This window comes from Somniosus microcephalus, chromosome 4 (genome assembly GCF_052327205.1).
Source record: "Somniosus microcephalus isolate GS21.2 chromosome 4, FLI_Smic_1.0, whole genome shotgun sequence".
In the NCBI taxonomy this organism is placed as follows: Eukaryota; Metazoa; Chordata; class Chondrichthyes; order Squaliformes; family Somniosidae; genus Somniosus; species Somniosus microcephalus.
The window spans coordinates 203,895,353-203,908,490 of NC_140990.1; the positions used below are offsets into that span (position 1 = coordinate 203,895,353).

Sequence of the window (13,138 nt, forward strand, 5' to 3'; positions counted from 1 at the left end):
TCCACGGTTGAGGAAAAAGGAAGACATGTCAGAAGCACTGGTATGGAAGGTGGCATCGTCAGAACAGACGCAGCAGAGATGGAGAAACTGGGAGAATGGAATAGAGTCCTTACAGGAAGTGGAGTGGGAGGAAGTGTAGTCCAGGTAGCTGTGGGCTTGTAGTGGATGTTTGTCGAAAGCCAATCGCCAGAAATGGAGAGACGGAGAAGTCAAGGAAGGGAAGAGTCGGAGATGGACCATGTGAAGGTGAGGGAAGGGTGGAAATTGGAAGTAAAGTGAATGAACTTATCTAGTTCAGGGCGAGAGCAGGAAACTGCAGCGATACAGTCATCGATGTACCGGAAAAAGAGGTGAGGGAGGGGACCGGAGTAGGTCTGGAACAAAATGTTCCACATATCCCATGAACAGGCAGGCATAGCTAGGACCAATGTCCTTGGGGGGAGTGTTTGCTAGTGCTGTGGGGGAGTGTTTGCTAGTGCTGTGGGGGAGGGTTTAAACTAAAATGGCAGGGGGTTGGGAACCTGAGCAGGGAGACAAGGATAGAAGCAAAAGACAGGAAGGAAAAAAAGGTGGCAATCAGAGAAATCAAGGGTTTAAAACAAACATGGCCACAGTAACTAATAATTCTAAAAGGTCCAAGAGCGTTAAAAAAACAAGCCTGAAGGCTTTGTGTCTTAATGCAAGGCGCATTTGTAATAAGGTGGATGAATTAGCAGCGCAAATAGAGGTAAATGAATACGATATGATTGGGATTACAGAAACATGGCTCCAGGGGGACCAAGGCTGGGAACTCAACATCCAGGGGTATTCAATATTCAGGAAAGATAGGCAAAAAGGAAAAGGAGGTGGGGTAGCATTGCTGGTTAAAGAGGGGATTAACAATTGTAAGGAAAGATATTAAGATTGGCTATGATAAATTGACCCTTAGTGTTAGGGGGATTAAATACGTGGGGTTACAGGGATATGGTGGGATATGTGTTGGTGTAGGGGTTACGGGGATCAGGTGGGATATGTGTCGGTGCAGGCTCGATGGGCCGAAATGGCCTCTATCTGCACTGTGTGGGTTTCTGTGATTAGCTCTGATGATGTGGAATCTATGGGTAGAACTGAGAAATACCAAAGGGCAGAAAACATTAGTGGGAGTGGTGTATAGACCCCCAAACAGTAATGCAGAGGTTGGGGATGGCATTAAAAGGGAAATTAGAGAAGCGTGCAATAAGGGCACAGCAGTCATCATGGGTGACTTTAATCTACATATAGATTGGGCTAACCAAATTAGTAACAATACTGTGGAGGAGGAATTCCTGGAGTGTATACGGGATGGTTTCTTGGACCAATATGTCGAGGAACCAACTAGGGATCAGGCCATCTTAGACTGGGTATTATGCAATGAGAAAGGATTAATTAGCAATCTTGTTGTGCGAGGCCCCTTGGGTCAGAGCGATCATAATGTGATAGAATTCTTCATTAAGATGGAGAGAGAAGTAGTTGACTCGGAGACTAAGGTCCTGAATTTAAATAAAGGGAACTATGATGGTATGAGACGCGAGTTGGGTAGGATTGATTGGGTAATGTCACTCAAAGGGTTGATGGTGGACAGGCAATGGCAAACATTTAAAGATCGCATGGATGAACTACAGAATTTGTTTATCCCAGTTTGGCATAAAAATAAATCAAAAAAGGTGACTCAACCGTGGCTAACAAGGGAAATTAGGGATAACATAAGATCCAAAGAGAGGACATATAAATTGGCCAAAAAAAGCAGCAAACTTGAGGATTGGAAGCAGTTTAGGATTCAGCAAAGGAGGACGAAGGGATTAATTAAGAGGGGGGAAATAGATTATGAAAGTAAGCTTGCAGGGAACATAAAAACTGACTGTAAAAGCTTTTATAGATATATGTGAAGAGAAAAAGATTGGTGAAGTCAAACGTAGGTCCCTTAGTCAGAATCAGGGGAATTTATAATGGGGAACAAAGAAATGGCAGACCAATTAAAATACATATTTTGGTTCTGTCTTCTCAAAGGAGGACACAAATAACCTCCCAGAGATGTCGGGGAACATAGGAACTAATGAGAGGGAGGAACTGAAAGAAATCAGTATTTGTAGGGAAATGGTGTTGGGGAAGTTGACGGGATTGAAGGCCGATAAATCCCCAGGGCCTGATAATCTACATCCTAGGGTACTTAAGGAAGTGGCCCTGGAGATAGTAGACGCATTGCTGGTCATCTTCCAGAACTCGATAGACTCTGGTACAGTACCCATGGATTGGAGGGTAGCTAATGTTACCCCACTATTCAAAAAAGGTGGTAGAGAAAAAGCAGGGAACTATAGACTGGTAAGCCTGACATCGGTAGTGGGGAAAATGCTAGAGTCCATTATAAAAGATGTAATAGCAGAGCACTTGGAAAGCAGTGACAGGATCGGACAAAGTCAACATGGATTTACAAAAGGTAAATCGTGCTTGACTACTGGAATTTTTTGAAGATGTAACTGGTAAAATAGATAAGGGAGAACCAGTGGATGTGGTGTAATTGGACTTTGAGAAGGCTTTCGATAAGGTCCCGCATAAGAGATTAGTGTGCAAAATTAAGGCACATGGGATTGGGGGCAAGCTATTGACTTGGATAGAGAACTGGTTGACAGATAGAAAGCAAAGAGTTGGAATAAACGGGTCGTTTTCCAAGTGGCAGGCAGTGACTAGTGGGGTACCGCAAGGATCGGTCCTAGGACCCCAGCTGTTCACAATATATATTAATGATCTGGACGAGGGAATTGGATGTAATATCTCCAAATTTGCAGACGACACAAAGCTGGGTGGGAGGGTATGCTGAGATGAGGATGTCGTGAAACTCCAGTACGATTTGGACAGGTTGGGTGATTGGGCAGAAACATGGCAAATGCACTATAATGTGGATAAATGTGAGGTTATCCACTTTGGTGGCAAAAACAGGAAGGCAGATTATTTGAATGGCAATAGATTGGGAGAAGGGGAAGTACAAAGAGACCTGGGTGTTCTTGTGCAACAGTCGCTGAAGGTAAGCATGCAGGTGCAGCAGGCGGTTAAGGCGGCAAATGGTATGTTGGCCTTCGTAGCAAGAGGGTTCGAGTACAGGAACAAAGATGTCTTGCTGCAGTTGTACAGGGCCTTGGTGAGACCACCCTTGAGTATTGTGTGCAGTTTTGGTCGCCTTATCTGAGGAAGGATGTTCTTGCCATGGAAGGAGTGCAGCGAAGATTCACCAGGCTGATACCTGGGATGGCAGGAATGACATATGAGGAGAGATTGTGTCAATTGGGCTTATACTCACTGGAGTTTAGAAGATTAAGAGGGGATCTCATCGAAACCTATAAAATTCTCTCAGGCCTGGACAGACTAGATGCAGGAAGGATGTTCCCGATGGCCGGGGAGTCCAGAACCAGGGGTCATAGTCTAAGGATAAGGGGTAAGCCATTTAGGACTGAGATGAGGAGGAATTTCTTCACCCAGAGAGTGGTGAACCTGTAGAATTCTCTGCCACAGAGGGTGGTGGAGGCCAATTCATTAAATGTATTCAAGAAGGAGTTAGATATATTTCTTAAGGTTAAAGGGATCAAGGGATATGGGGAGAAAGCAGTGACAGGGTACTGAATTTGGATGATCAGCCATGATCTCATTGAATGGCGGAGCAGGCTCGAGGGGCCGAATGGCCTACTCCTGCTCCTATCTTCTATGTTTCTATGAGTTCCCATAGCAACACCTTTAATTTGGAGGAAGTGAGTGGAGTCAGAGGAGAAGTTGTTCAATGCGAAAACAAGTTCAGCTAGGCAGAGGAGGGTGGTGGTGGATGGGCCTCTGTTCAAGGAAGAAATGGAGCACCCTCAGGCAGTCCAGGTGGGGGATGGAGGTGTAGAGGGATTGGATGTCCAGTGAAAAGGAGACGGTTGGGGCCAGGAAACTGGAAACTGTTAGTGACGAAGGGCGTCTGAAGAGTCGCGAATGTAGGTGGGAAGAGACTGGACAAGTGGAAAAGAGAGTCAAGATAGGAAGAGATAAGTTCCGTAGGGCAAGAACAGGCTGAAACGATGGGTCTACCATGGCAGTCCTGTTTGTGGATCTTGGGAAGGAGGTAGAAGCGGGCTGTGCGGGGTTGGGGGACTATGAGGTTGGCGGCCATGGAGGGAAGATCTCCAGAGGAGAGGAGGTCAGTGACAGTCTTGCTAGTGGGGTCATGGTCCAGATGCTGAGAGGTTCTTTCCCCCTGGCTGAAGAGTCATAGAAACATAGAAGATAGGAGCAGGATTAGGCCATTCGGCCCCTCGAGCCTGCCCCGCCACCCAATGCGATCATGGCTGATCATCCAAATTCAGTACCTTGTCCCTGCTTTCTCCCCATACCCCTTGATCCCTTTAGCCTTAAGAAATATATCCAACTCCTTGAATATATTTAATGAATTGGCCTCTACTGCCTTCTGTGGTAGAGAATTCCACAGGTTCACCACTCTCTGGGTGAAGAAATTCCTCCTCATTTCTGTCCTAAATGGCCTACCCCTTATCCTTAGACTGTGACCCCTGGTTCTGGACTCCCCGACCATCGGGAACATCCTTCCTGCATCTAGTCTGTCCAGTCCTGTCAGAATTTTATAAGTTTCAATGAGATCCCCTCATTCTTCTAAACTCCAGCGAGTACAAGCCCAATCTCTCCTCATATGTCATTCCTGCCATCCCAGGTATCAGCCTGGTGAATCTTCGCTGCACTCCCTCCATGGCAAGAACATCCTTCCTCAGATAAGGCGACCAAAACTGCATACAGTACTCAAGATGTGGTCTCACCAAGGCCCTGTACAACTGCAGCAAGACATCCTTGTTCCTCTCGCTACGAAGGCCAACATACCATTTGCCTTCTTAACTGCCCGAGTCTAGAACTAGGGGGCATAGTCTCAGGAAAAGGGGTCAACCATTTAAGACTAAGAGGAGGAATTTCTTCACTCAGGGTTGTGAATCTTTGGAATTCTCTACCTGAAAGGGCTGTGAATGCAGAGTCGTTGAGTATATTCAAGGCGGAGAGATAGATTGATTTTTGGACTCTAAGGGAATCAAGGAATATGGGGATCGGGTGGGAAAGTGGAATTGAGGTCGAAGATCAGCCATGATCTTATTGAATGGCAGAGCAGGCTCGAAGGGCCGTAAGGCCTACTCCTAATTCTTATGGGTCACCATTTACCAGAAACTTAACTGGACCAGCTACATAAATACCGTGGCTACAAGAGCAGGTATGCTGCAGAGACCGTCTCACCTCTTGACTCCTCAAAGCCTTTCCACCATCTACAAAGGCACAAGTCAGGAGTATGATGGAATACTCTCCACTTGCCTGGATGAGTGCAACTCCAACAACACACAAGCTGGACACTACCCAGCACAAAGCAGCCTGCTTGACTGGCACCCCTTCCACCACCTTAAACATGCACTCCCTCCACCACCAGCGCACTGTGGCTGCAGTGTGTACTATCTACAAGATGCACTGCAGCAACTCGCCAAGGCTTCTTAGACAGCACCTCCCAAACCTGCGACCGCTACCACCTAGAAGGACAAGGGCAGCAGGTGCATGGGAACACCATTACGTCAGACATCGTGACTTGGAAATATATTGCTGTTCCTTCATCATCACTGGGTCAAAATCCTGGAACTCTCCCTAACAGCACTATGGGAGTACCTTCACCACATGGATTGCTGTGGTTCAAGGCGGCAGCTCACCACCACCTTCGAGGGCAATTAGGGGTGGGCAATAAGTACTGGCCTTGCCAGCAATGCCCAGATCCCAGGAAAGAATAAAGGAAAAGAACTTGACCAGCCTTTCTCAAATCTAGGCGGCCAGTTTGGACCATCGCTAAAGCCTTAATGGCTGATGGCGAAATGCTTGGAAGAATTGTGACATACCAATGGATTCCATAGAGGACCCCACAATACAACCTGAAGGATCAAACATTTCTCACAAAGTGGACAACCATCAACCATCTCAGAACCAGTCATGGCAAATGCTACCACCTTCTCCATAGATGGAAAATTAAAGCATCCCCATCATGCGACTGCGGAGCTCATCGAACACTGCCCTTAGAGGAAATTTGCAGGCTGCCTACAAGATATCCATGCTGTTACACTAGAAGCTTTGGCCATGATATTTTACTTAGGTATTTATATTTAATTTAGTTTTTGCTACTACCATACAAAAAACCACCAAGTCACATGTAAACTTTCTTCCCACAAGAAACTTTTCCCTACCATATCGGTTTGTAGTCTGTGGAGCCACCGTAGAGGGCCCAGTACTCTCTAGAGCATTATTTGGACTATTAATTTGTGGTTTGGACGTCTCAACTGACAAGTCCCCTAACATCCTTCTGCAATGGCTGACCACAATTTAGTCATGTGACTCATACTTTACTGTTACACCTTACTGCATTGATAGACCACTTGGTTCTTCTCAGTTCAGTTATGATCAAGAGTTAAATACCCTCATCACCAGCAGCAGATTTTAATTATTGTTGGAGATTTAAAAAAAAATTAAATTTAATTAATTTTGACCAGTATGTTCTTGGCCCAACTAGGAAGGAGGCAATTGCTGGATCTGGTGCTGGGGAGTGAGGTGGGACAGGTCGACCAAGTGCCTGTGGGAGAACATTTGGGTACGAGTGATCATCGTATCATAAGATTTAGATTAGCAATGGAGAGGAGCAAGAAACAATCTAGAGTGGAACTTCTAAACTGGAATAAGGCTAACTTCAATGGGATGCAAAAGGATCTAGCCAGGGTAAAATGGAACCAAAGACTGACAGGAAAAACTAACGGAATAATGGGTGATCTTTAAGGAGGAGATGTTCCAAGCACAGGCTAGGTACATTCCAACAAGAGGGAAGGGTAAGGAAACCAAAGCAAGGGCTCCTTGGATGACGAGGGAGATAGAGAAGATGGAACAAAAAAAGGTGTATGATGCATTTCAGGTGAATTCTTCAAAGGAGAACCAGACCAAATACAATAAGTTGAGAGGGGAAGTGAAGATGAAAATAAAATTGGCAGAGAGATTATGAGAGTAGAATGGCAGGTAACATAAAAGGGAACCCAAAAATCTTCTACCGGCATGTAAACAGTAAGCGGGTAGTAAGAGGCGGGGTGGGGCCTATTAGAGACAATGAAGGTGATATATGCTTAGAGGCACAGGGCAAGGCTACAATACTCAATGAGTACTTTGTATCGGTGTTTACTAAGGTGGTGGATGCTGACAAAATATTGGTAGAAGTGGAAATGGCAGAAGCAATGGAAAGGGTGAAAAGTGATAGACAGGATGTACTAGAAAAGCTGGGTATGCTTAGAGTGGATAAGTCATCTGGTCCAGATGGCTTGCATCCCAGGTTGCTATGGGAATTGGGGGAGGATTGAGCGGAAGGGCTTGCCATCATTTTCCAATCGTCCCTAGATGCGGGGGAGGTGCCTGAGGATTGGAAAGTGGCAAATGTGACACCATTGTTCAAGAAAGGGTGTAAGGATATTCCTAGTAACTACAGGCCTGTCAGTTTAACATCAGTGGTGGGTAAAGTTTTAGAAACAATAATCAAGAAAAAAATTAACAGGCACCTGGAGAGGTTTAAGCTAATGAAGGCGTGCCAACATGGATTTGTAAAAGGCAGATCGTGTTTGACTAATCTAATTGAATTTTTTGATGAAGTAACGGAGGACTGATGAAGGGAATGCAATTGATTTTGTCTACATGGATTTTCAGAAGGCGTTTGACAAAGTACCACATAGAAGGCTGGTTAACAAAGTTGAGGCTCATGGAATAGGTGGGTCAGTGGCAGCTTGGATAAGGAATTGGCTTAAGGACAGAAAACAGCAAGTTGTGGTAAATGGCTGTTTTTCAGACTGGAGGATGGTAGTATATATAAATAACCTGGATATTGGAATACAGAGTAGAATTTCTAAATTTGCCAATGACGCCAAACTTGTGGTTGTGGAAAAGAGCGAGGATGATACCAATCGACTGTAACAGGACATAGAAAGGCTAGCAGAATGGGCAGACAAGTGGCAGATGGAATTTAATACAGAGAAGTGTGAGGTGATGCATTTTGGCAGAAGGAACAGAGAGGGGCAATATACACTTAATGGCACAGTTTTAAAGAGAGTGCAGGGACAGAGAGACTTGGGAGTTAATGTGCATAGGTCCCAGACAGTGGCAGGGCATATTGAAAGAGTGGTTAGCAAAGCATATGGGATCTTGGGCTTCATAAAGAGGTATGGAGTACAAAAGTAGAGAAGTTATGCTGAGCCTTTATAAAGCGCTGGTTAGGCCACAACTGGAGTATTGTGTCCAGTTCTGGTCACAACACTTTAGGAAGGATGTGAAGGCCCTCAAGAGGGTGCAGAGGAGATTTACCAGAATGGTTCCAGGGATAGGGGATCTTAACTACAAGGACAGGTTGGAGAAGCTGGATTTGTTTTCACTGGAGCAAAGGAGGTTGAGGGGTGATTTGACAGGTGTACAAGATTGACAGGTTTGGATAGGCTAGACAGGGAAAGGCTGTTCCCACTAGTTGATGGCACAAGGACTCGGGGGGACACAGATTTAAGGTTTTGGGCAAGGGATACAGGGGGGATGCGAGGAAAAAATTGTTTACGCGGTGAGTGGTGAGGACATGGAATTCGCTGCCGACAGAAGTGGTGGAAGCGGAGAAACTGAATGTTTTCAAGGGGAGACTGGATAGGCACTTGAGGGAAATAAACTTGCAGGGCTACGGGGGTAGAGCGGGGAATGGGACTGACTGGATTGCTCTACAGCGATCCGGCACGGACCCGATGGTCCGAATGGCCTCCTTCTGTGCCATATGACAATTTCTGTGTAAATGCTGCATTGTTATGGATACGATCTATTAGAGGAGACATTAAACAGAGGCCATGTCTGCCTGTTCAGATGGATGTAATAGTGTACATTTTCCTGGGTCTGCACCCAGACACCCATGATTATTTGAGCACAATGAATCAGAAAATTGGATGGGTCAGAGCGCATTTAAATTAAAAGAAAAAATAATTTAAAGGCATGCACTGATTCCCATGATTTTCCGACATTCACTGCACTCCGATAATCCAGCAGTATGTGGGTGCAGACCCAGGAAAATCTCCCCAAAACTTAAGAATGGGGAGTTCTGTCAGTGTGATATGCTACATAAACCTCCTTCCACTCTAATTACCTCTTGCCAATATGCCCCCATATCCCTCTAGTCTCTTCTCCCTCATGTATGTATGCACCATGCCTCTTTTTAAATGAATCAATGTTATTCTGCTTCAACCACTCCCATGTGGCAGCAAGTTCCACATTCTCTGTGTAAAGAAATTCCTCCTAAATTCTTTTTGATCATTTAGTGGCTATATTTTATTAAAGTGGAAAGTTTCTCCACATCCATCCCATCAAATCCCTTTAATTTTTGAAGACCTTTTACAGATCTCCACTTTTCCAGAGAAAAGAGCCCCAACTCATTGTTGCCACACTTTCCTACAGAAATAATTCATCGTGAAGTGCTTTGGGACATCTTGAGGATGCAAAACGTATAGTTTAACTTCCATATAGTATATACTATGCAAGTACGTATTAGTTAATTGTTTGACCAAAGATAAAGGCATACCTTGAACTTTTGAACACTCTGCAGTTGAAAGATCCACGGCAATATTGTCCTCTCTGGCTAGCTGCATGACAGATTCACCGGAGTTGTTTTTGCAGATTTTCCCCGCAAGTTTGCTTTGTTTTTTTGGAACAGCCATCCCATCACTCTTTACGCAGGTATTCTGTTCATACTCTACTTGTTCATTCTTCACTTTATACTGCAATGCATTTTTCTCTGGCACAATTGAATGAGTTGGGCATTCAATACTTTTACAAAAAACAGCTGTTTTATCCAACTTTTCCTTTATATTGCCAAGGTTGTCTGGAGAAATACCTGCATTGTGGTTGCAGCTTTTCTGGTTCCTCCCCACTAAACTATTCAAGTGCTGATCAATCTCCACTGGATACTGTTCGTTATCTTGTTCAGCTATCATGTACGGTTCTTCATCTTTTCCCTCTTTAATTAGTTTAGAGAAACTTTCTTTAACATTATTATGCGGTTTACAAACCACAAACTTTCTTCGGTCAGCCTTGCTCTTTTTATTGCTGATGTCTTTTTCTGAGGCATTACAACTCTTGTTGCCCTCTTCCAGACTACCCAGGCATTCACCCATCACCATTCCATGCTGCTCTCTACATTCCTCCTGCTTGGATGAATTTTTGTGCCTTGTAGACACTACAATTATCCTTCGGCTACCTTTATCATTTGCATTGCCAACTTCTAGGTTATCTATATGCTCAGCCACTTCCACTTCATGTTCTCTGCCTTTCTGCTGCAATACTGATTTTGGTGAGCATTCTTCAACAGTCTTGTGCTGTTTACACACCATAAATGTCCTTCGGCTAGCCTTGCCTTTATTACCAATATTTTCTTCTGAAGCATTACAGGTCCCGTTACCCTCTTCCGGACTACCTGGATATTCACCCATTACTATTAAACGCTGCTTTCTAAGTTTCTCCTGTCCAGTTGGTTTAGATGAGCTTTCTTTAATGCTCTTATCCTCTTCTGCCACCACAAATGTTTTAGCCTTTTTGTTATTTAAATTCCCATAACCTTCCCTACCTAGATGTTCATCCATCTCCACTTCTGCAATTTTCTGTATAACTGGATTAGATGTACTTTCTTTAATCCTTTTGTGCTTTTTCATCTGAATAAATGTTCTTCGGCCAATCTTTTCTTCTACATTACAAAGATTTTCTCGCAAAGCATTTGAAATTCCACTGCTCTCTTCCACATTGTTTAGATGGTCATTTATCGTCACTTCATGATAATCTCCACTAGTCCACTGTACATTTAAATTAGATGAACTTTCTTTAATGCTCTTTTTCCCTTTATGAACTCTACAAGTCTTTTTCTCAGCCTTTTCCTTTATATTAAGAGTTCCTACTGAAGTATTTATAACCTGGCTATACTTCTCATCACTGTTTGTGTGGATATTCTTATGCACTAGCCATTCATTCAGTCCATTGTTTGAAATACCAATATTTGGCTCCTCATTATTTATAAATCCTTGGTCAAAGACAGAAAATTTCTGAGAACACTTTCTTTGTTTCTTTTCACATACCAGAGAATCAGTGTTGCAATTCCTTTTAGCATTGTTGGAATTCTTTCTCTTAGTCGGTTTTACTTTTCGCAGCATATCCACATTCTCCGAGGGTGTTTCAATTTCCACATTATCTCCTTCAGCCTTTTCCATTCTGCCTTTTGTGGATTTAGTTGCAACAGTAACAATTTCTAGCACTTCACTGGAAGTTAGATCCATTTCTGCGTCAAAGACAGTCTCTTCAGATTTCCGCAGCTCATCTGACGGTTCCTCAGTTAACAGATCTGTACTACACTTTAGGTCAAAAAGCGGTGACTTGTACCATACTGGAGTAATTACAACTTGTGGCACAACCAAACTCGTCCTGCTAAACTCACAGGTCTCACTGGTCATAGAATTTCTTGCCAAGGAAGTACTGTTTCTCATGTTTAATTCCATAGACATTTTGGAACTTCGAGACCGTGAATTTTTCTTTCTTATGGTAATATTTTGATTTGCAAACATAGGTTCGCTCAGCTGAGTTCCAGGCATTTGCTCAATAAATGGTGTTAGTGGAATATGAACACTATTCATGGTAGATTTTCTGGAATTCTGATGTTTTGAAACACTCTCTGAAATACATAAAAACACAGGTACAATTTTTTTTTCTTTGAAAGGGGAAAATTTAAAAGTCACTTTCTACCTGGCTGCATACTGATGGACAAGACTAAGGCTCCAAATTAATTAACTTAATGGAACTGCAAAAATGAAAATTCATTTTCTAGTAACTTTTACTTTTCTCGTCATTCTCCAATCAATTTGCAATGCTATCACTTATGGAAACATTGACAAAAAAGCCTGAAGCTGTAAATTGTACTGTCAGCCTTGGCTCAGTTGGTAGCACTCTCACCTCAGTCAGAAGGTTGTGGGTTCAAGTCCCACTCCAGAGACTTAAGAACACAAAAAAAATCTAGGCAGACAGTACAGCGCAGCATTGAGGGTGTGCTGCCGGAGGTGCCATCTTTCAGATGAGATGTTAAACTGAGGCCCCGTCTGCTCTCGGGTGGATGTAAAAGATCCGATGGCACTATTCTGAAGACGAGCAGGGAAGTTATCCCCAATATTTATTCCTCAAAAATTACTAAACACAGATTATCTGGTCAATATCACATTGTTGTTTGTGGGATTTGTTTGCAAATTGGCTACAGTTTTTCCTATGTTACAACAGTGACTACACTTCAAAAGTACTTCATTGGCTGTAAAGCACTTTGTGACGTGCGGCGGTCGTAAGAGGCGCTATATAAAAGGCAAGACTTATTTATTTCAACAACTTGCATCTATATTGCACCTTTGATGCGCTATCAATTACTCATAAAAGACGGAGAGTTAGGAGGGTAACTAAAAGGCTTTTATTAACAAAGAACAGAGCATGCCTCTCATGGTTGACTGGTTTCCAAGAAGGCAGGGGGCTGCAGAGCAGTCACCTTTATACCTGGGCATGTGGGTGGAGCCAGGGGCAGAGCCAGCTGAGGCATGCATAGATACAACAGTGTACAACAACAACAACGGTGAACAACAATAACAGTGGTTTACCACATTCACCCCTTGTTTAAAATTGAGTCTGGCGGGGTGAAGTGTACTAAAGGTTCGTGTAAGTAAGTCTATCAGGTGGCCTTGTATGCCGTCCTGATCGTCGTGGTGGCGGCGGCGATGGTGCAGCATCCAACGTTGAATCTGGCGTCTCATTGAGTGGTTGGGTGGTCAATGACGGGTCCTGGTGCTGCGGCATGCCGTCTACCGGGGTTGGGTTGTGGGTAGTGGTGGATGGCAATGGTAGTGTTTCAGGGGCACCCGAAGGTGCGAGGTCTCGTATGGAGACGGTGTCCTCCCGCCCGTCCGGGTACGCCACGTAAGCATACTGGGGGTTGGCGTGGAGGAGGCTCACCCTCTCGACCAGGGGGTCCGTTTTATGGGACCTCACGTGCTTCCGCAGT

At 44.1% G+C, this 13,138-nt stretch overlaps 1 protein-coding gene across 1 annotated transcript in view; it reads right to left on the reverse strand.

Annotated features, from left to right (window-relative positions):
* The window catches only part of LOC147120144 (uncharacterized), a 61,402-nt gene that overhangs the window by 15,662 nt on the left and 32,602 nt on the right, over positions 1-13,138 (reverse strand). Inside the window, 1 exon segment of the mRNA XM_085985721.1 lies at positions 9,644-11,776. Coding sequence (XP_085841847.1) covers positions 9,644-11,776 — 2,133 coding nt within the window.